General features: G+C 44.4%; 2 protein-coding genes across 2 annotated transcripts; both read left to right on the top strand.

Annotated features, from left to right (window-relative positions):
- The first annotated feature begins 1,649 nt into the window (after positions 1-1,649).
- LOC118783828 (zinc finger and BTB domain-containing protein 21-like) lies at positions 1,650-5,981 on the top strand. The gene is made up of 2 exons (XM_036537786.1): positions 1,650-1,725; positions 2,948-5,981. Exon 2 carries the CDS (start codon positions 2,949-2,951, stop codon positions 5,979-5,981), a length of 3,033 nt encoding a protein of 1,010 aa, XP_036393679.1. The 5' UTR covers positions 1,650-1,725; position 2,948.
- A 3,829-nt stretch (positions 5,982-9,810) lies between these two features.
- Positions 9,811-21,322, top strand: LOC118783827 (PR domain zinc finger protein 15-like). Its single transcript, XM_036537785.1, has 25 exons — positions 9,811-9,878; positions 10,859-10,907; positions 11,129-11,222; positions 11,616-11,769; positions 12,047-12,199; positions 12,623-12,725; positions 12,894-12,962; positions 13,103-13,318; positions 13,531-13,681; positions 13,910-14,019; positions 14,316-14,410; positions 14,889-14,976; positions 15,224-15,391; positions 15,476-15,567; positions 15,965-16,096; positions 16,246-16,389; positions 16,790-16,953; positions 17,636-17,715; positions 17,997-18,116; positions 18,525-18,656; positions 19,303-19,386; positions 19,672-19,847; positions 20,019-20,099; positions 20,204-20,410; positions 20,792-21,322. Exons 2-25 carry the CDS (start codon positions 10,877-10,879, stop codon positions 21,320-21,322), a joined length of 3,375 nt encoding a protein of 1,124 aa, XP_036393678.1. The 5' UTR covers positions 9,811-9,878; positions 10,859-10,876.
- The last annotated feature ends 485 nt before the right edge of the window (positions 21,323-21,807 follow it).

Here is a 21,807-nt window from a genome sequence, read left to right as displayed (position 1 = left end):
CCAGTGCTGGTGCCGTGGTATTGACTGACATAACGTACATTACACTGTTGTCATTTAGCAGACAGTCTTATCCAGAGTGACTTACATAGGTTACAGTTTTGCATGTTATTCATTTATACGGCTGGATATTTACCGAGGCAAATCTGAGTTGAGTGCCTGGCCCAGGGGTACAACAGCAGAGCCCCAGTGGGGAATAAAACCAGCAACCTTCAACAGTAATTGTCCTGTTTTCAATAGACATTTACCCTTAGCCTTTGGATAAGCCTTTGCATTTTTAAAGTGCAAATTCTATTGCCTTCTCTTGATGTGTATTCTGGCATATATGTGAACTGCACTGCCTTTACAAAATCAGGTGAAAACAGAATGTTAACAGTGTGCAATATTCTGAAGTGATTCAGATTGTAACAGTCTTTTATAAATCCTGAATTTATTTTTGTCTGGATTTGGTGTTTTGGATGTATGCAACATTTCCTTCTTTTGTCTGTTTGTAGGAGAGTGGGTTGAATTTCTCCACAATTTTCATATCTATATTAGCACTTTATCTTTACTTTTAGATAGGAATGTTACAAATTTCTTTAAAGGATAACATTGCTAACTGTTGTGAATTATCATTTATTACAATGAGGAGGGAAAATCAAGTGAGAAATGTTAAACTGATTGTCTTGGTTGACATTGTTTCCATGAAAGGTAACCATGGGCGTGTTTATTCTTTGCGATAATTACCACTGCCTGCAACAATGACCAGCCTCAGGAAAATACCTTGGAATTTCTTTTCTTTCGAATTCTACCCAGCTCCTTCATTTGCAGTGAGGAGGAGCCAGCGTGCCGTAGTGTTTCTGTTATTTATACTCTGTGAAAGCAAATCATAAGTGTCATTGAGGACACATCTTTGTCAGCGGGGATGGGTGGAAAAGACTGGTAAAGGGCAGGTGTGGTAGTAAAACCCATGAGGCACCCATGGGCAAATTCAGCCTGCCGTAACGTAGGCCTGCTGAACCCTGTACTCACAGAAACACTGTGGCCCTGACACCCCAGGGTGCCGACCTATGCTGTCTCTAGGAAGCAGATGCTGGACAAAGTAAACACATCAGAATGCTATAAGCGTCATTGCTGGGAAATGAATTACCTCATGAAATACATGAAATTACCTCATGAAAAAGCCACAGAGCATTTAATAGCATGTTTTTCATGTTTTTACTTAATGAGTCTCCTCAACTTAAATATAAGGCTGAAATTCATTGCTGTTTTCTATTCTTATAGAATGTGAAAAAAAAAGTTTTAATGAAGTAAAAAAAAAACATATGAAGGATCACTATCTATATATAAGGTTAGCTAAAGCCTATATTTTACTGTTCAGGTTTTGTGGCTTGAAAACTTGTAAAACTCACATAAATAACAAAGCGACTAATGAAACATCTTTTCAAACACATATTCGCCGTTGCTGATGTAGGCTTGGCACGTAAGGATAACTTGTGCGGTCAACCGTGCGCACTGAGGCTCTCCAGTTTTAGATCTGTCCATCATTTCCTGCAGACACGCCTTCCCGGTGTAAGCAGCCTACCAGAGTGCAGCACACGTGACGAGCTGTCTATGAGATGACCTCATCCTCGCTTTGAGGTGACGTCAAATACAAAATGGATGGAATCACCACTGCTACATGCCCAACACAAATCTGAAGTAAGGTGTTGTTTACGCGCTTCGCGGGAACATAATTTCACAGAAGAGGTGAGTTACTGCACAATGAAACTTTGCCTCTCGTTAGCTGCCGCTGCTGTCCTGTTCTTCGCTGTTTTAGAAAGGCGTCTTTTCCTGACGTAACTCTGAGGTGATTTTCTTCTTTTTCCATGCAGCGACTCTGCGGTGTCGGTTGTATTCTGTGCGCCTGCGCACTTCATGAAAGCGAACGGACTGGCTTTTGTGCGCATGCCCAGTATCACTTTTAACCGCACTTATTGGCTGTTGTGTCTGTATGTGTTTTTTGTTACAAAAAAGCATGTGAATGAATTTGAATGAATACATTGTAGTTCAGTTTTGGGGTCCTGGTTTCTGTGTCTGTAACAAGCAAACAATAAACTGAATTGTGAGGGTACGGTACACGTTTATCCCTGAATTGTCTGTTCTAAAAGTTAGCTGGCTGTTTGGCTAGTTGTCCGGCTCTGCTAGTTAGTTGACCCACTGTTGTAAGTCACAATGATTAAAGGAGTTCAGCTCTTGAATCGCCACATAGCTGTTGGTGCGTTTGTTTCAAATGCTTTACATGAAGCCTGTACGCAGTGTATACCTGAATTTGCCACCTTGATCACGCTAGTTTTCTTGATCTGAGTTGTTTAGTGACTGTCATGTAACTTATACTCACTAAAAGTGAAAACTAATATAAGGACTGACGTTACTGAGAACAAAAATAAAAAATATTAACCAGCTGCCCATACAGCCTAGACGAAAAGTAAGAAATGTGTTATATTAACAGCATTGTTTGCGTGTTTTTGATGTATATAATTGTTGTCATACTTATTGTGATACATTTTTAAAAGATTTAGAATTTCATGTTAGATCTCTCTCTCTCTCTCTCTCTCTCTCTCACTTTTGCACAGTTATCATAATTTGTCTTTTTTATTTATTTCCACCCTGAGTCCTGACCACCTGAATCACTCAGAAGTGACCTTGAGTAGAATTGTCACTCTGGGCTAAATTTATACAGTATTGTCCTCTGGAAAGTCCAAGTCATTGTCAGTAAAATTAAGTGCTTGTTTTTGGTTTTTTTTTTGAGCTGAGGATGATTTTCTCACTGATGTCTCACTATTGGTATTTCAAGGGTATATAATAAAAAGGAGTAGTTATCATTTTTGAACTCCACATGTATCAAAACCCTTTGGCTTTTATGTGGTGTCAGAATGAATAGAATTTTCAGTCTCAAAGCAGCGCCTTACCATGTGTTTCTCACTGACAGAATGGAGACTCTGGTGCATTACACCAACCCATCACACGGCATTGCCCTGCTTGGCGTCCTCAATGAGCAGAGAATGAAGGAGCAGCTTTGTGATGTCATCTTGATCGTAGGGGACCAGAAGTTCCGGGCCCACAAGAGTGTTCTGGCAGCGAGCTGTGAGTATTTCCAGGCCTTGTTTGCCAGGAGAGAGTGTGAGGCCCGCACAGTGGTGCAGCTGGACTTCTGCGAGCCAGACGCCTTCGAGAATGTTCTCAATTATATTTACTCCTCATCTCTCTTTGTGGACAAAGGAAGCATGGCCGCCATTCAAGAGCTCGGGTACAGTTTAGGGATCCCTTACCTGACCAACATACTGTCAAAAAAGCCTCACGTCACTTACAGTGTCTCCAGAAAGAGAACATCCTTTTCAGATGTGGGCGACGGCAGTGGTCAGAAAAGCAGTGTAATTGTTTGCCAGAGTTCCCATGATAAACCTGACGGAAGTTCCTCTCCAGTTAAAGAACCAGATCCACAAGGAGTAACTGAACCAAAGCAGACGTCTGCCTTGAAGACTGGACAGCCATCCCTGCCTGCGCAACAACACTGTCAACACACAGAGTGCAACAAACCAAATAAAACCTCTGGAAATATTCTTTCCACCCTCAGGAAATTTACTACAGAATTCGCGGATAGAAGTCCTGACACCCAGCCAAGCCCGTTATCCTCTGCCGATAGGGTGGGCCACGCGTTAGCAGTGCGACCACAGCGCACCTCCTCCATTTCCTTCACCGAATCTCAAATACGGCTCAGCAGGTTACAGCCAGATACAGCAGGCTCCAGTGCAGAGCAGCCGCTGACCGCACACAATTCCAAACAAGCATCTCCAGCTCGGGCAGGTGAACCGAGACGGGCAGTCGACAGAAGTGGTCCTCTCGTCAAAAGCCTGTTGCAGAGATCGCTGTCGATGGACAGCCCTGTCCCGGTCTCCTCTCCAGCATTGCAGTTTAACGCTGAACAAATTCAAGCCGAGTCTGTGGTGGGGACGTTGAAAGAGAAGTCCATGGATAGAGAACATAGAGAATGTACAGAGAAGAAACTTGCGGAGTTTAAACTGTTGAATGTAAAATCCAAACTCCACAGGTACAATGACGTAGATGCCTGTGAACCTGAGGTCAGTGTGAAAACTGAGCCATGCAGCCCTGAGGTTGACTCATCTGACATTATACAGGTCACCGTTGGAGAGAATGTGCCAGTTAATTTAAAAGAGTTTCAAATTAATTTTGATGGAGGGTCCCAGGGCCCCTCCATCCGCTCTGGAAAAAGACAGATTAAACCGGATATTGGAAGGGGTCCACTGAAAAAAGCAAGGAGTATGAATGAGTACAGTTTTACAGAAGACAGTAAGACTAGCAGCACACCCCACAGCTTTGACATGGATGTCAGTGATGGCTCAGGTGAATCCAGGAAGAACAGAAAGTTCAAGTGCTGGCAGTGTTTAAAGGTGTTCCGATCCAAGACTGGGTTTTGCCGCCATGTGAACATGTTTCACAACCCAGAGAAGCCCTACGCCTGCGACATCTGTCATAAGCGCTTCCACACAAACTTCAAAGTGTGGACCCACTGTCAGACGCAGCATGGAATATTGCAAAACCCAGCTGCTTCCTCTAGCTCCACCGCAGCACCGGAAGAAAGTTCCCCGAGGAAACTGGTCGACACTGCGCAGGAGAAGGAGACAAAGAGAAGCGCAGTCGTGAAGTACAGACGGAATAAGCATGGCGGTCTGCAGTCTCAGCCACCGAACAAAAGGAGTTTAAGGTCCAGGTCCAAAATCCACACATGCCCTTACTGTCCAGAGGTGTTCTGGCTCCAGTCTCTGTTCAGCCAGCATCTAAGCATGCACGCCGCTGAGGGCTCTGATCTCGAGGCAGAAGAAGGTTCTCCGCTCTCAAACGAGGCGGAGACAGACACGGCAAAGCGTGGCAAAGGCAAGGTGTACTCCTGTAGGTTTTGCGGTGAGAAACTGAGCTCTGCGTTTGAGTTGGGAGACCACGAGAGGGGCTGTCACCCTGCCGCATTGTGCCCGTACTGCGGTCTCGTGTTCTCAAGCCCCACGAGAAAGAGAGAGCACGAACGCCACTGCGCCTACAAGAAGCTCACCTGCCTCGACTGCATGCGCACTTTCAAATCCTCCTTCAGCATATGGAGGCACCAGGTGGAGGTGCACAATCAGAACACGATGACCGTTGTGGACCAGCTGTCTTTCCGTCCCGCAGCCCACAACGGCGAAGTGGGCAGCTTCAAGACCGCGGGGAACTCCGGAGAGGAGGCGGGGTTCAGCGACTCCTCTGAGCCAGGCATGTTCGACTCCGAGGACTCCTCCCTCATGGTGGAGGATCTGAGCGTGGCCCGGAGCCAGGATGAAGTGAGGGTGAAGGAGGAGCCGCCGGAGGAGGCTGTGGCGGACAGTGCCGGAGTGGCGTCTGCGGAAGCAGGCCCGGGGGAGTCCCGCGTGTGGCCGTGTGAGAAGTGCGGCAAAGTCTTTGGCACGCAGAAGCACCTGGAGCATCACCAGGAGCTGCTGTGTCACATCAAACCCTTCATCTGCCACATCTGCCACAAAGCCTTCAGAACCAACTTCCGTCTCTGGAGTCACGTCCAGACCCACGTATCCGCCGCAGAGGGGTTAGAAGCCAGGGAGAATGACAGGTGTCCCTCCTCTCCCTCCCCCTCACCACCTCCAGCCACAGTAGCCTCTAAGTCACCTGTGCGACAGGTATCCTCACCCGACCCCCCACCATCTACGGTAGCAGCAGCTGGCTCCTCTCCGGCTAAGCTTACAAAGCCAGAACAGGAGACCTCAGCCGATAGCTCCACTGCTAAGATGGATGCGTCCGACCAGCATCCCAGCCCTCAGGAATCAGACTCTCTGTTTTACCACGCCCCTGCCATGTCAGCCTTGACTTTTAAGAGGAAGCACATATGCAAAATATGTCACCGCACTTTCAAGACAGCTTTCAGTCTTTGGAGTCATGAACAGAGCCACACTAATCCGTGACCATTGGTGACTTTTGCAGACACCTGACTTTCGAAAGTCCAGGCTGAGGATTTGCTTTCTGCTTCTGTACAGATCAGCTACAGCGTATACCTAAAGGTGGGAGGTACTGATGTCACTGTTTATATTTCCACAATTATGAACATTTGGAGCAAGAAGATTTTTTTCTGGTTTTCGGTTAATTGAGCTTGAGTGAACGTTAAAAGTCTGGGAGATTCAAATTTGAGCATTTTGAGCAATAGAACTATGGAAATATAGACTGAATTCATGAATGAAAGTCAAGTTTTGAAATTGGAAGCGTCACAATGATGTGTATGAAAGGGTTCACAGTTGATGTGTGGTTTCCTGTGAGGTCTTTTCTTCTTACAGTTGTGGTTTCCATTAACCTTAGTCAGCCATGTTTTACACTTAATGTACCACCTGTTTGTGGTTTGGAACACATGAAGCTTTGCTGGATGGTGATGATTGTACTCTCTGAGAGAGAGGTTCACGGTGTACTTGGTGCAGGTGTATGAAAGCATGTTGGTGTTGAAAACGAATGTATTTGAAAAGATGCTTTTTTCTTCTTTCCAGACTCCTTCAGTTTTCAAAATTGCCTTTAACATAAATTCATGCACCTGACTTTACTCTTTTTACAACCTTTTTATAATACAAACGATGCCTAGTTGGAAAATATAAAACATTCTGAAATTAAGTGCTCTTGCAGAAGCAATCACCATGTATAGTGGTGCAGATGGGCTAGTGGAAAATGTGCTAGTTTTTATCAATACCTAAGAGGGCACCATTGCTCTGATATATTGTAAAAGCAGTGCTTTTGAATATAAATACAGACAGAAATACATTGTATGAACTATATCAACAAATCCATGTCTCATATTCAGCTGTGAATTTATACCTACCATCAAATCAGTTCAGTGATATGGCCAATTTTCCATTCTGTTAAAACATATGTCTGAGGATGAATTTAAAGCTACTAACAGCATAGACTAATTTATTTAAATATTTATCAGGTGTTGATTCTGGATGTATTGCCCATCACTGGCAATACCTAGCCATAGTTGCAAAATAATATAAATCTTACTTTTTCATAAACCATACACCATTACACAGTAGGACTGTAGTACCTTTGCTCCCATGGTATAAAATTGTATGATACCGTTTGTCACTCTGAGTCCTAAGCTGCACCCATTACTGTCGCCAATCATATTATTCACACTTGTGAATATCCTTGTCATATATTCATCTCACATTTGGAACGTTAAGATGGCATGGATTTGGACACGGCCAGTTCCACCCAACATACTTGCAAAATACAGCTCATAATAGCCTTGTCTGGTATTTTCACTTGACACCCAAACATGATTGAAAAAAAAAAACCTGAAAAGTGTGGAAAGTATATAGGGCATGGCTTGGTTTATTTAGGAGCTTGCTTCACTGTTATGATGTACTGTGGAACTTTGTTTGTGAAGAGTTTTTACAGAAATATGGCACATAGGAGATTTGTCTCAAACAGTTGCATAATGGAAAATGACTGTAGATGAATATATGAGTAGTCCACTCTCTATTTCAAGATCTACACCAGCAGGTAACCTGTTGGAACATAACAGTGGTAGTGTGACCACTGTTATGTTCCAACCTTTCTTGGCTAATTTCAATTTGATGGAACATTTGTTTTGACCTCACTTAATTTGGTGAATGCTTGTTTAAGAGTGCGTCACATGTCTTTTTAAAGGGAGAAATATTAATGTCAGGTCCCTGGAATTCAGCATTTCAGGTCTGTTGATTTGACACTCAAAAATCAATTGTGGCATCTTGAGAAGAGCATACAGGATATACTTATTATTTATTAGAATTTTGGGTTTACTGTCTCTGGAAGACAAATAAGATGAAATTAAATTGGATTGTTGCAGATTTGTTGATTCATTTTCAAACACATGTACTGCACAAGTAACATGGTACATGGTAGAGGGACCAAGGCTGACTTGTTGTATTTAATGTTTAATTTAATAGAATAATACAATCACAAATTTGGCACTTGTTACCAAGTTGTCCTTTTTTCTGTTCTGAAAAATTATAAGGCACTCAGTGCTGAGAACAGAGAAATTGAATGCGATCCTCTCAGTAGATAGTATTTTCTCTGAGGAAAATATCTTGGTGTTACTGTGGTATCGCTGCAATAACTGTTGATGTTTGTAATGCTGTTGATTACAAAATGTTGCCACAGAACTACATCAGTGTGGTGTCGGCTCTTTTTCTACTGTTCACATTTGGTTTCTTTGTTACTGAAAATAAAGTGTATTAACTCTGCTGCTGTTGACATTGAGTGGTGTGTTGTTTTCTGAAGTCATGCAATAGCTCTCGGTACACTGGTCTCTTGAAACTATTATACCACGACTAAAAAGTTGCCCCTCCACCCAGGTCATAACGTGTATAAGGTAACTAGAATATTTTCAGCAACATAACGTCTGCTCTCTCCATTAGGAGCTTTATGTGTTATATATTATGTGAAAGGTCTCTCTTACCCCGTGTTTCCCAACCCTGCTCCTGGAGGCACACTGTCCTGCATATCTTCTATGTATCCTTCCTGCTTGACTAAATCAGGTGTGCTCAGCTAATCAAAAGTGCCACTGATGAGTTCAGTCAGGTAGGTAGAGCAGGGATAGATAGAAGATATGCAGGACGGTGTGCCTTCAGGAGCAGGGTTGGGAAACGCTGCTCTTACCTTTTGTGCCCTACCAGAGTGGAGGCATTGTACTTTGGTATAGCTGTGTATGTGGTTCTCATCTGAAGGTTACGCTATCATCCAGGTTGCTGAAGATCTGTAGGGATCAGATGTTACCTTGCATGCAGTACTGTCTGAAGGTAAGTGGACCCGCTCCTTTGGATGTAAAATGGGATAATCTTTGGCAGCAGTGTGGTGTAGTAGTTAAGGATATTGTAAAATTGTAGTGGTTAAGGACACAAAAAGGTAAAATTGTAGAGCTTAAGGACACTACAAAATTAAGGCAAAGCCTTGTTGTAACCTAAAGGATGTAGAGCCAGTTCCCAGGCTGAGCAAAGTGTGTGACTGGAATTGCTTCAGCAAATATTCACTTGTAGAAATAGCATGTAAGGAAGTAAGCTGTGTCAACAGGTGCCCTTATCCAGAACAACTACGGAAATATGTGATGTAATGTATTTAAGTGTGACCACAAAAGTCAAACAAGACAAGTTGTTAACCGCTGGTAAATGTTATATAAGTTGTGGCAAGTTTTGACTCTGGGGTGGGGGATACTTGACCAACATGTGTGCTCAAGGTTAATGTAATGAACATTTTTGATATTTGATCACTGACTTAATGCATGAATGTTCTAACATTTACAAGTTTGCAACTGCAGGGGAACTGAATTTAGACTGAGATCTCTCTAACCATATATGAGAATATGATACTTATTTGAATATTATATAATTTTACACGTTTTTCCTCGATTTAAGACCTAAATAGCGTCACTGAGTGTTTTCACTACACACCTTAATAAGAAAATGCACTTAAGCACAAACCCACGAATAACAGTGAGTACCTATTAATTAAAATAAGTCTGCATGTGTAAATGTTTTTTTTTTTTTTTTTTACAGTTTACATCAGAAAGTTTATTACCTTCATTCTATCCCTGCTTTTGTTTTGCACTCACCAACAAGTGGTTAAACTTTGATCTACTCTACAGCTTCTCCCGTGGAAATAGGGAGTCTGTTCTCCTGAGTTGTCTTTGTCCACGCTTCACATGCAGCCCAGCTGGCGGAACAGAAACTACGGTTCCCACACTACCCTTCTCAAAGCTAATTTCCGGTCCTGCGCGGTTTCTGGTGCGGATTGAAACCTGGAGTCAGGATTCAATAAATTCGTGGTTGTTTGCAAAGCAGGTAACGTTCGCATTATTAACTTGTGTTTTCGTTTTCCGGGTAGTGGTTACGTTATGTTAAACATATGCATTTATTTTGCATGGCATATAACTGATCTCGCCGATTAAATTTGTCTGAGTGTTTGACATTGCTGTGGCTCCATTGCTTCAGTGGTCATCTCCGTTCCATCCGCCATGCCGATTGTTCTTTGTTACATTTGCGGAGTTGAAAGTGAGCGCGAGTGAGCTGTGATCGGAGTTAAAACCCGGCTGGATTTTGGATTGTGATGAAATCCCGGATCCCGATTTAACCGGTAGCCTGTTTGTGTAGCCGCACTGTACGGACCTCGCATATGCTCGGGTAGTGATAAGTGCATAATTTAGATATCATTTTAGCGGTTTAACTGGCATAATAAACGGGATAGTCCCTGCAACGGGTGGCTGCTTATTCCACTCCATGTTCACTTTCTAAAGAGGGGCAGCAATGTATGGGAGTTATAAAAAAGAGCGATGCTTTAAAAATCTTCTTGTTTTTATCAATGTGGCATTTTCCATCTTATGTGCACCTCGCATTTGTTGTCTCTTTCTTATTTTGTTTATTTTATGTAAATGTACATGAATGAATAAAAGCCTTTGTAGCATTGTTGTGTAGAACTGAAAGCAATGTTTTCAAAGTTATGACAGCGCACAGCTGTTGGACAGTTAAAGAAATATAGGCTACATAATAGCCGGGTACTCTCACCACCTCTGCCCAGCATTAGCTGCTAAATACATAATACATGTTGGAATGTACGTTTTTTAAAAAATTAATCTACAAAAATAGAGGAGTCGGAAGATATTGATGTTTTGTCATATCATCACCCCTGCCGTGTCCTGAAAAACACTTCCATGAATTAGAAATCGCATAGGGCAGTGCCATTTGTGAATACAGGCTTATTAATGAAATGTAAACGTTAGCAGTGGGAAAAGCTCAGCAATGAACTGGAGTTCTGTTTCCATAAGGGATTGCAGATTGTGTAAATGGCAGAGGATCCTCCAGAAGACCTTATCTGTGAGTATTAAGATATATTTGAAGTGTGGATTGTAACTTTAAAAGTATAGATGTTTGAACTTTTTCATTAAAAAAAAAAAATCTGTATACAGCTGGTTCCACTACTTGCTTTTTGTCAAAACCCCAACAGTACACATTTAAAAAAAATACATAAATAAATAAATTGATTGAATGATTGACACATTCAGTTGGGACGTGTGTGTGTGTGTGTGTGTGAACAGGGTGTGATGACTGTGGACAGTATCATGACTCGGAGTGTCCAGACCTCGGCCCGGTGGAGACCGTCAAAGACTCCTTTGTATTGAGTCGAGCTCGGTGAGTGCAAGTTAACCGGACTGAAAATGTTTTTGGATCCTGCACTAAAAATGATGTTGACAGCTAACAGTCCAGTACAAAACAAATGCATATTCTTTTACTTCTTGGTGCAGGGTAGAAGAGTAGGATGTTGCTATCATATGGCAGTTTCATTAATCCATCTCTTTTGGAACCTTTTTTTGGACCTTGAACTTTCTTTAGTTGTAAGCTGAGCCAATCGTCCAGTTACCACATTTAGCATGACAAAGTGCTAGACTTTAATTATTCTGTGTAAAGGTAGACAATTATAATTGACATCTTCTCAATGATTAAATTTGAGTGGGAATTTGTATGTGGATGACCCATAGGATGAAATGAGAGAAATATTGTGCCATCCCGACTGTTCCTGTGCAGGTCTTCTCTGCCCAACAGTTTGGAAATCAGACAGGCAGATGGAGGTGTGGAGGGGGTGTTTGTACTGCGTCGCCTGGTCAAGAGGACACGCTTTGGGCCCTTTGAGGGAAAAAGAGTGGCTCAACTGGAGAAGGAAGGGCCATTTCCTCTGAAGGTGTGCATGACCTAGACTCTTTTCCATGTAGTATGTTTAGTATGTTTGGATAGAGCAAGTGTTGACTACATTGCTAGACTTTCATTGTTCTGTGACGAGGTAGACAGCTTTGACTGACATCTTCTCGTTCAACAAATGTGGGTGGAGAAAAAATGTCTTTGTTTCAAACGATGAAATGACTGACGTATTGCATTGCATGTGCTGTTTATGGCCCCAGAGACGTAACTATCAGACCTTTGGTTTCTCGGTGTCATGGAGCGCCTGTGCTTTTGTGCAGATTTTCAAGAAGGGTGGTGTGGTGGTGTGCTTCGACACTTCCAACGAGGATGACTGCAACTGGATGATGCTCGTCAGACCCGCAACAAACCATAAACATCAGAACCTGACCGCCTACCAACAGGATGATGAGATCTACTTCAACACCTCCCAGGTACCAACCAATCACAGCATCCAACAGGGTCTGGAACATTGAATGCATTCCAGCACTGCCCCATTCATGATCACTGAAGTTGGATATGTTAATTAGTTACCTGTTTGAAGTATGTAAAACCCATACATTTTGTTTTTACAATTGTGTGTCAAGCACCTTGTTGAAAAAAAAACATTATTAGTGAATGTTGTCTGGATGATGGTATGGCCTCCAGCCTTTTTTTTTTTTTGGACTGGAAAAACAGCAGATATTTTAATGCCTTGGTCACTGAAACATATTCACTGAAAATGAATGCCTTTGTAATTTTAAAGAATTGTATTCATTTAAACTGAATTCTTGACACACAAAAATATATTTCAACACAAAATGCTAAAAAGGAATTGTTTTAAAGGTCCCTGGCCTGTGCCCTTTTTTCTTTTGCAGGATGTGCAGCCAGGATCAGAGCTCAGAGTCTGGTATGGGGCCTTTTATGCCAAGAAGATGGAGAAACCAGTTCTGAAACCACCAACTGCTCTACCTTTAGCAGGTACAAACACAGAACTAGTTTCGATGGTGCAGTCTGGATCACGTTATTAGCTGAAGTTCATTGGTGGTTTCCATTGCAATGTTCGTGTCAACAGTTAACTACTCATAGAATACATACAAGTATCAAGTCTGTAAGTTTTGTCTATACAAACTATGTTTCCTTCCCTAGATGTTGGGGTTTCACCAACTAAGATTCCTGGTGTCTCAGTTCCTCCATCAACTGGGGAAAATGACTTAGGTGAGGCAAATGTCCTTTTTTCTTTTTTGCTGTTGTGTTGGCAGATTATCCTGAGTTTTGTGAACTGCTGAAATCTTGTTTGCCTCAGGGCCTTTGCACTGCTGACTCCCCTGTTCTGGGCTCTGCTCTGCTGGTTACAGACCACCTCTTAAGCCACTTGGAGGTGGTGAAGACTGTAGATCCCCCTCCAGCTGATCAGCAGGTTCAGCAGGAGGTGGAGACAGTGCAACGCCAGGAACCGGAGAACACGCTCAGCAATGAGGTCCCGGCCCCAGGCAAGCCCAGGAAAAGGCAGGTCAGAGTACGGAAGCCCAGAGGTGCCAAAACAGACGCTGCACCACAAGTTCCAGCAGAAGGTGAGAGGAGCTAAGGCCGCTCAGCCAGGGCATTTGATTAACTTCCACTCCAATATGTAGCTCAAAATAAGCATCATAATCTTAAACACAATGAATGCATTTTTCCACTGACTGTCATTTCATGGCCACGCTGATGTCGCACTTCCTTTGAATTGAGAATGATTTATTCACTGCTGTATGAAGACATTCAGCCGGTCTCCGCATCCCCTCAGATGCCCCTCCCCCTCCCGCAGTGCCCTTGGAGGAGGCCCTCGGTGCCATGCCCCCAGACGCGGGATTGGCTCGGCTGCAGACCTCAGACGTTGCACCTGGTGCAGAAAAGGTGTCTGTAAAGCTGCCCAGGGTCACCCGCCCCCTGATCAAGTAAGGATGGCAGTGAAGCAAGATCTGATTCATGCTAAAAATGAAACTTTGACTGACTTAAACTTAGCTATATATCCCGGAATCTTCTGTGCCTTGTTTTACTGATTTGTCATAAGTGTCCATGCAGACCTAGGCCAGCTGTTGCAGGCTTCCCGCTCTCCCTGGCCCTTAGCGTGAGTGTGAGAGGGAGCACCCACACAGGTCTTGCTGTCTCTTATTTACCCACAGGAAGAGGTTCCTCAGACAGGGCGGCGACCACAAGCGTGTCTACCAGTGCAACCTCTGCAACAAGGTGTTCCAGAACAGCAGCAACCTCAACCGCCACATCCGTTCCCATGGTAACCCGGCATAACCCCATTTAACCTACATATACACATAACCTCATTTAAACAAATCAATCTGTCTTCATTTAAACACAGGCCTGAATAGGTTCAGAATGGCTTTAATAGTAACCTGTCAGAGACAGGAGAGGAGCCAGTGACTAATGCTGAGGAGCAGATCATGTCCTAAATATCCTGCTTTACCGGTTTTTGTAGAGCTGTAGACTACACATTATACCGTTAATTTGCACACCCGGGAAATGGGCAGGTGTAAATATTTGACCGATGTCTCCCTTTTTTGGCCTCTCTCTCAGGTAATAAGCTTTTCAAATGCGATGAGTGTGACAAGATGTTCAGCCGCAAAGAGAGTCTGAAGCAGCACATCTCCTACAAGCACAGTAAGAATGAGGTAGGAGAGCTGCACCTGGTTCAGGTCAGTCATCACACTGCTGTCACTGGCAAGGTCAGGGGAACGGCCCAGGTGTGCGTGCTGTTCCTTACATGCGTCAGAGGTGACTGTTAAGGCCTGTTTGTGTGAGAAGGGGGTAGCGCTGGTCTCAAATTCAAGTCAGTGTTGTATAGGTATATGTATATACTGTGTATGTGCATTTACGCACACACACACACACACACACACACACATAATGTAGATAGGCCCTGAATTAGCTTGCGTCTTATTGAATAGCTGCTTATAACATTTTAATTTTGATAGGTCAATCTGATGTTCCTGAGGTCAGTCTCAAATTACTGAACAAGTGCATTAAAGATCTATACTTGCTCTTACAGTAGCAGATTTGGATACCGTTGAACTGAAGAATTGTACGAGATGGTCATTCTTTCTAAGCCATGTAGACGTGGCCTGAGAGTCGGGTTTTCTCTGTTCTTAGCCAGATTTGGAGTACAGATACAAGTGCACCACCTGTGAGAAGGCATTCCGGGTAGAAAACGCCTTGAAGTTCCACAACTGCAGAACGGGTATGTTTTTTTAAGGAGTTTTCACATTCTCATTTTGCTTTGGGAAAACTTTCAACCCAGCTCCAGTCCATCAAAGCCAAGCGTAGGGCTCACTTTGTCTTTCTGACTCCTTTCTGTGGTTTCCCATAAAGAATGAGCTGCCAGCACTCACTGTCATTGACCTCATTGACCTTTCACCTCTGTGTGGTCTCCCTGCATCACTCACTGTCCTGCCCTCTCTCTCTCCTCTCCTCTCCTCTCCCCGCAGATAACAAGAGCTTCCAGTGCGAGATCTGCTCTCGTTTCTTCTCCACCAACAGCAACCTGTCCAAACACAGGAAGAAGCACGGGGAGAAGCTGTTTGCCTGCGAGGTCTGCAACAAGATGTTCTACCGCAAGGACGTCATGCAGGACCACCAGAGACGCCACATCGTGGGTGAGCGTCGGCGGCCCGCCTCTCTGTGCATCCTCACCGCGGTGCTGAAGTGCATTCTGGGAACGTGTCTTCTCGTCTTTGCAGGTCCCAAGCACATGAAGAGGGAGGAGCTTGAGGCCAACGGGGAGGGCACCAAGTACAGGAAGGAGCCCTCGGCGTGTCCTGTCTGTGGAAAGGTAAGTCGTGTAATGGGCCACAGTGTAGCATAGTGGTAAAGAGTACGATTTGTAATTGGAAGGTTGCCGGTTTGATTCCCCGTAGTGGCACTGCTGCTGTACCCTTGGGCAAGGTACTTAACCCACAACTTCCTCATTAAATATCCAGCTGTATAAATGGATACAATTGTAACCTATGTAAGTTGCTGTGGATAAGAGCATCTGCTGAATGACAATGATGTAATGTGATGGTTCACAACAGTGAAGGCTGTGGTTTTGTTCGTATCCTTTAAAATATCCTTTGTCAAAAGCTTACGCTGATATTGCGTTGCAGTAGTTAATAGACTATGGTCTTTATGCCTAGTTCTGTGTTGCTGTGATCTTACGGTGAGTGAGTGCACCTGTGTACTGTCTGCAGGTGTTTTCCTGCAGGAGCAACATGAATAAGCACCTGCTGACCCACGGGGATAAGAAGTACACCTGCGAAATATGCGGCCGCAAGTTCTTTCGTGTGGACGTGCTGAGGGACCACATTCACGTGCACTTCAAGGTATGTGACGGAGACCCCAGGGACAGGGAAACTGGACTGGGCGCCGCCCATGTTTAATAAAGAAAAGAACATTAATATTGAATAATAGTGAGACGTGCTGTGGGCACTGTGGTTTGTGAGAGCTGGGTCTCTGTCTGTGGCACTCCCAGGACATCGCTCTGATGCACGAGCAGAGGAGAGAGGATTTCATCAGAAAGATCGGTATCTCCATGGACGACAGCGACGTCAACTCCGAGGAGGAGGGTGCTGAGGACAAACCTGAACGGCACAGGTACAGCTGCAAGAAGTGCCAGGTGAGCTGAGCTACAGTCTGTAGGTACATGTGCACACACACGCGCACACACACACACACAGACAGACACACACACACACTCAGTCACACATAATCACAAACACACAATCACATACACACATGCATAAATCCACAATTACATAAATACAATGCAATCACACACAATGCAATCACACACACACTCACACACACACACATTCATACACACAGACAGCTACACATCACACATGCTACTCACTGTCCTATGGTGAGATTCATTATGACATGTCCGTTAAATGTTTTTATGGTAAACGGGTCACATTGACTTAAAGTGGGAAAGGTGCTGGATTTGATGGTATGGGTAAAAGCTGTGAAGCACTGATGCCTGACTTGGCATCCTTTCTCCTGTATCACTGGCACAGGTGACCTTCGCCAAGGGCAGAGAGTACCTGAAGCACATCATGGAGGTGCACAAAGAGAGGGGCTACGGCTGCCACATATGCAACCGCCGCTTCGCCCTGAGGGCCACCTACAACGCACACCTGGTGATCCACCGAGAGCAGCTGCCAGACCCCGCCGTGCAACGGTGAGAACAAAGCAGGCAGGGGCGGTAATGCTGTTACAACCCTGCATGCAACCTGTGTAGCTTTAAACATGTATCTGTAATCTTGTATAACTGCATCTGAGATTACTATGTTCACTCCAGTATTACCAGCTGTACCTGTGTAATATTAAACATATAGCTGTAACTTCTGAAATATATGCATTGCAAATGATTCTGTTCACCGCAATGTGACCGATTTGCACTTGTACTATAATGCCATATGGCACACAAACGGACACAGGACAAGAATGAATGAATGAATGAATGAATGAATGAATGAATGGCTGTGACTGTGAATCTTTGATTTGCTCAGACCTTGCTCTTATGACAGTATGTTTTTTATTTAGGAATATGTCAAAGAATGAGATGTACTGGAAAAAAATTGTTTATACAGTGCAAAATAAAATGGCATGAAACCGGGTGTCCAACTGTAGCTACAAAGACAGGGAATTGTGCACTGAAATAAGTTTCATAGCCTTTGCAACAGAGAAAATTTCATGATCATACATTGTAGCCTTGACAACAGTTGACAGAAGTGTTGGTGAATTATTTACACGTTTTATCCTATAAGCAGGATTTCACTGGTGTTATTGAAAGTTACTGTGTGTGCTGTTACAGTCAAAGAGTGGAGGCGTAATCTCGTATTCCTCTATTTCCCTTTTAGGTACATTCATCCCTGTGAGATATGTGGCCGTATCTTCAATAGCATTGGCAATCTGGAGAGGCACAGAATCATACACACAGGTGAGCTCTTTGTCTAGTGGCTGTATTTCAGTTTGTTTTTATACAGTTTGTTTTTATATATAAAAACAAAAACTGTATAAAAACAGTTTTTGTTTTTATACATCAAAGATGAGGAAATATAACTATAATGATAGCAATGACCATGGTGATAATGTTAATATCACATAACATGATAACAGTGTATCATTAGAAGCAGTAATAGACTTGACACCTGAAAGAAATAACTGTTCGTGTGTTTGTTCAAGCTTTGGTACATGAGTAACTTTTATCTTTGCTTCCAGGTGTGAAGAGTCACAGCTGTGACCAGTGTGGGAAGTCGTTTGCCAGGAAGGACATGCTTAAAGAACACCTGAGAGTCCACGACAACATCCGGGACTTCCTGTGTGCTGAGTGTGGAAAGGGTGAGGAGAACATAAAACCCTCATAAAATCCTTTATGAAATGGAGCAACTGAGATGCAAACACCATAAACTAAATAAATGGGGGTTTTTTTTACCTTACATCTGTCATTTATTAACTGGTGTTTGTTTCTGTTCGGAGCTTGAAATGAATTAAAGATATCAGGAACAACTGAATACATATTTGAATACGAAGTCCCAGCAGGTAAATGACTCTTGCAGAACTGATTGGTATATGTTTGGTAGATTAAGCTTTTTTCCCCAGAGTTTTATTTTCATAGTTGTCTTTTAGTAATAGTATAAGAACACAACAGAAGAATCATTCTGAATAGATGAATGCAGCTCTTTTTCATAAGCAGCTCTAAGGAAAGGGACTCTTATTTTGACATCCTGACTTGCCGTGGCCTTGCAGGGATGAAGACCAAGCACGCTCTGCGGCACCACATGAAGCTGCACAAGGGCATCAAAGAGTACGAGTGCAGCGAGTGCAACCGCAAGTTCGCCCAGAAAGTCAACATGCTCAAGCACTACAAGAGACACACCGGTGAGCCTCCAGCCGCCAGACACTACATTGTGCATTTGCTTAACCCTGGCAGACGCCTTCATGCGGAGCCACTTGCCGTAGCACACGTATCATCCATATCATTCAGCCGGATATGTATTGAAGGACTTTGGGTTGAATGACTTTCTCAAGGATATAAAACAGCAGTGCCCCTCCTCGTGAATGGAACTGGCAACCTCCAGTGAGCTCTCAGCAGTTCAGTGCTCCTGTACGGTCAGCAACACCATTATTCACATGATCATGTGCCCAGAAAGACAAGCCGCAGGGGATAAATCTATGTAGCTATGTGAGCAAACACAGGCTTTTTGCATGTGGCAAGGAATGTTAAACTTACTGTAAATTAAAAAAAAACTTGTCTGCAGCAACATTGGCTATCTGGTGTTTCTTTGTGATTAAAGACAGTGCTGTAGTTGTTTAATACCTCAGGAGTAAAAAACACAAGTAGAATTTTCAGAAACATACTGTGTGCCATTTCCCTTTTCATACTGTTGATGGCCTTGTACATGTTTGTCCCTGTCTGTTTTTCATTTGCTTAAAAGCTGATCACTGCCTTCAGATGCATCGTTGTTGAAATTGCATGGACTGGTTGCAGTTATAAAAGTGTTTATTTCTCCTTTTGGTCCTGCAGGTATAAAGGACTTCATGTGTGAGCTGTGTGGCAAGACTTTCAGTGAGAGGAACACAATGGAGACGCACAAATTAATTCATACAGGTGTGTATGTTATGAGACTTCAGTGTGTATGTAATTGTTTAAGTGTGTGCGTGTGTGTGTGCATGTGTGTTTGCATGTGCAGTGTGTGTGTGTGCGTGCGTGCATGTGCAGTGTGTGTGTGCGCGCGCATGTGCTGTTTGCGTGTGTGTGCGCGCGCGCATGTGTGTGCAGTGTGTGTGTGTGTGTGTGTGTGTGTGTGCACGCATATGTGTGTGTGTGTGTGTGTGTGTTAGCATACCTCCCGCTGTGGCAGAAAGTGACTCTCTCCTGGCTCTCTCTGGGCAGTGGGGAAGACGTGGTCGTGCGAGGTGTGTGATAAGAAGTACGTGACGAAGTACATGCTGCAGAAGCACGTCCAGCTGACGCACGACAAGGTGGAGGCCCAGAGCTGCCACCTGTGCAGCACCAAGGTGTCCACCAGGGCCTCCCTAAACCGCCACATGCGCCGCAAGCACCCAGAGGTGAGCTCTCAGAGACGAGAAGCATGCACCCGGAGGTGAGCCCTATGCCACTTCACATGCACCTAGAAACGACTTCACACGCATCACTTGACACTGATAACACTGGCCTTGCTTGTATTGCTTGCGGTGAGTGTGGGCAGCGTGTTCCTGACTTGATGTTTTACCTTCAAGGTTGCTTCAGTGAGAATTGACGAGATGGACGACCTCCAGGAGCCCTCAACCATCGACGCTTCCACTATCAGCATTGTGCAGGTGTGCAGTGTTCATTTTACAGCGTCTGCAGGCCCAGCCTCATGTGCGCAGATCTTTGGCAGTTTTCCTGGGGATAACTCAAGGGTTTGTGTTCCCCACTGCAGCCCTCTCTACCTCTGGACAAAGAGCAGTTATCAGGTGGGAAACCCGCCAAGGTGACCAAGCTGCCCAAGAAGAAACTGAAGCAGGTGGAGGCCCTGGAGCTGCCAGACTCTGATGACGCCGTCTACAGTGACTTCACCAGCAAAGGGGCGGAGTTCACCGGTGCCATAGGAGACGAGACGAGCTCAGCAGTGCAGAGCATTCAGCAGGTCTGTCATATGGATGCACACACCGCAGACCCAAACAGCGTGCATCCCTCTGACATCTCCTCACTGCTCTCCTTCACACTCCTCTGTTCCTCTCAGCTGACTGCAATGTGTGTGATGATGGGCAAGAACATTCTGGAAACAGTTTGTGAGATGTACTTTTTCGTACAATGCACGTATTTGTTGATCTACATGCATTAATTCAATTTTCAGCTTGAATGGATACACTTATGTTCTGTTGTGCTTGAAGTCGCTCTGGATAAGAGCGCTTGCTAAATTAATGTAATGTAATGAATTTTGTCAGTGTGCTTTCTATTGAATCTGAAGTGTAAATATAGAATCACCAGTTTTTTGACAGTGTTCTTCCATGCTATGTCTTGGCAGGTGGTGGTACTGACAGACCCCAGCATATCTACCTCATCCTCAGCCTCCAGCTTAGTGGGGCAGGCCAACATCACCATGACGCCCATCACCGCCCCCGCGGCCACCCAGTTCACCAGCCTGCAGCCTGTGGCCATGGGCCAGCTGACCTCGAGCGAGCGCTCTCTCACCCTCGACAGCTCCATCCTCACAGTGACCTTCGACACGGTCAGTGGCTCGGCCGTCCTGCACAACCGGCCGACAGAGCTGCCGGCGGACACGGGCCCCGCCGCGCCGTCGGTCGCTCACTTCATCAACCTCGCCACTTTCGTCAACCCGGCGGGCCACGCCCTGGAGCAGCCGGCCCTGTCCTGGAGGCCGGTGACCCCCTCCAAGGGGAACCTCACGGCCCCCCTGAGCGAAGCCCCCCAGCCAGAGCCCCAGGACACACCAGCGCCGCCCCAAACTCCCCAGCAGGTCCAGCATCAGGTGGAGGAGGCCCAGACAGTGACCCAGTCACAGCAACCCACTGCAACGCAGATGTACAGCTTCTAGGTGCTGGCTGCATGGATCGCCTGCCTGAAAATGGATGCAATGTGCTAGGCACTACAAACCGAAACAGAGCACATTCACAACAGGCGTCTGATTAAGGCTTCAGCCAGGGGTCCACTTGTGTTGGGTCCATTGGTCATCTAGACACTGTAAACTCTTGCCATGGGCTTGTCCAAATTGGCTAATACTAATTATATGCACTACTGTTCTCAGTAAACTGGAAATTGAAATGTGGTTACATTTCCAATATGCAATATGCAATATGCAAAAACTTTCATGTGTAATGTAACCTGGCAGAAAGTCCTACCACTAGAATAACTGTGAAAAGTAGTAGATGAAGAAGATGCAGGGGTCTAGTACAGGTAGTGTATTCATCTGAAATGTTCAACATAGTCAGGTAAATTGTGTGTTTTGTACAGTTTCAATATAATATGATTTGTTACTTGAAGAACAGGTCTTTGTAGGGTAATGTATTATAAATTGTCCCG

This window comes from Megalops cyprinoides, chromosome 9 (assembly GCF_013368585.1).
Source record: "Megalops cyprinoides isolate fMegCyp1 chromosome 9, fMegCyp1.pri, whole genome shotgun sequence".
Lineage (NCBI taxonomy): Eukaryota > Metazoa > Chordata > Actinopteri > Elopiformes > Megalopidae > Megalops > Megalops cyprinoides.
This window is presented reverse-complemented; position numbering and strand designations above follow the sequence as displayed.

What these genes read in the sequence shown, in the direction of transcription:
- LOC118783828 (XM_036537786.1), top strand. Translation starts at nt 2,949, where the DNA reads ATGGAGACTCTGGTGCATTACACCAACCCATCACACGGCATTGCCCTG.
- LOC118783827 (XM_036537785.1), top strand. Translation starts at nt 10,877, where the DNA reads ATGGCAGAGGATCCTCCAGAAGACCTTATCT. An exon ending in CCGCCACATCCGTTCCCATG is followed by an intron (nt 14,020 to 14,315) that starts GTAACCCGGCAT and finishes CCTCTCTCTCAG; the next exon opens with GTAATAAGCTTTTCAAATGC. An exon ending in GCACAAATTAATTCATACAG is followed by an intron (nt 19,387 to 19,671) that starts GTGTGTATGTTA and finishes CTCTCTGGGCAG; the next exon opens with TGGGGAAGACGTGGTCGTGC.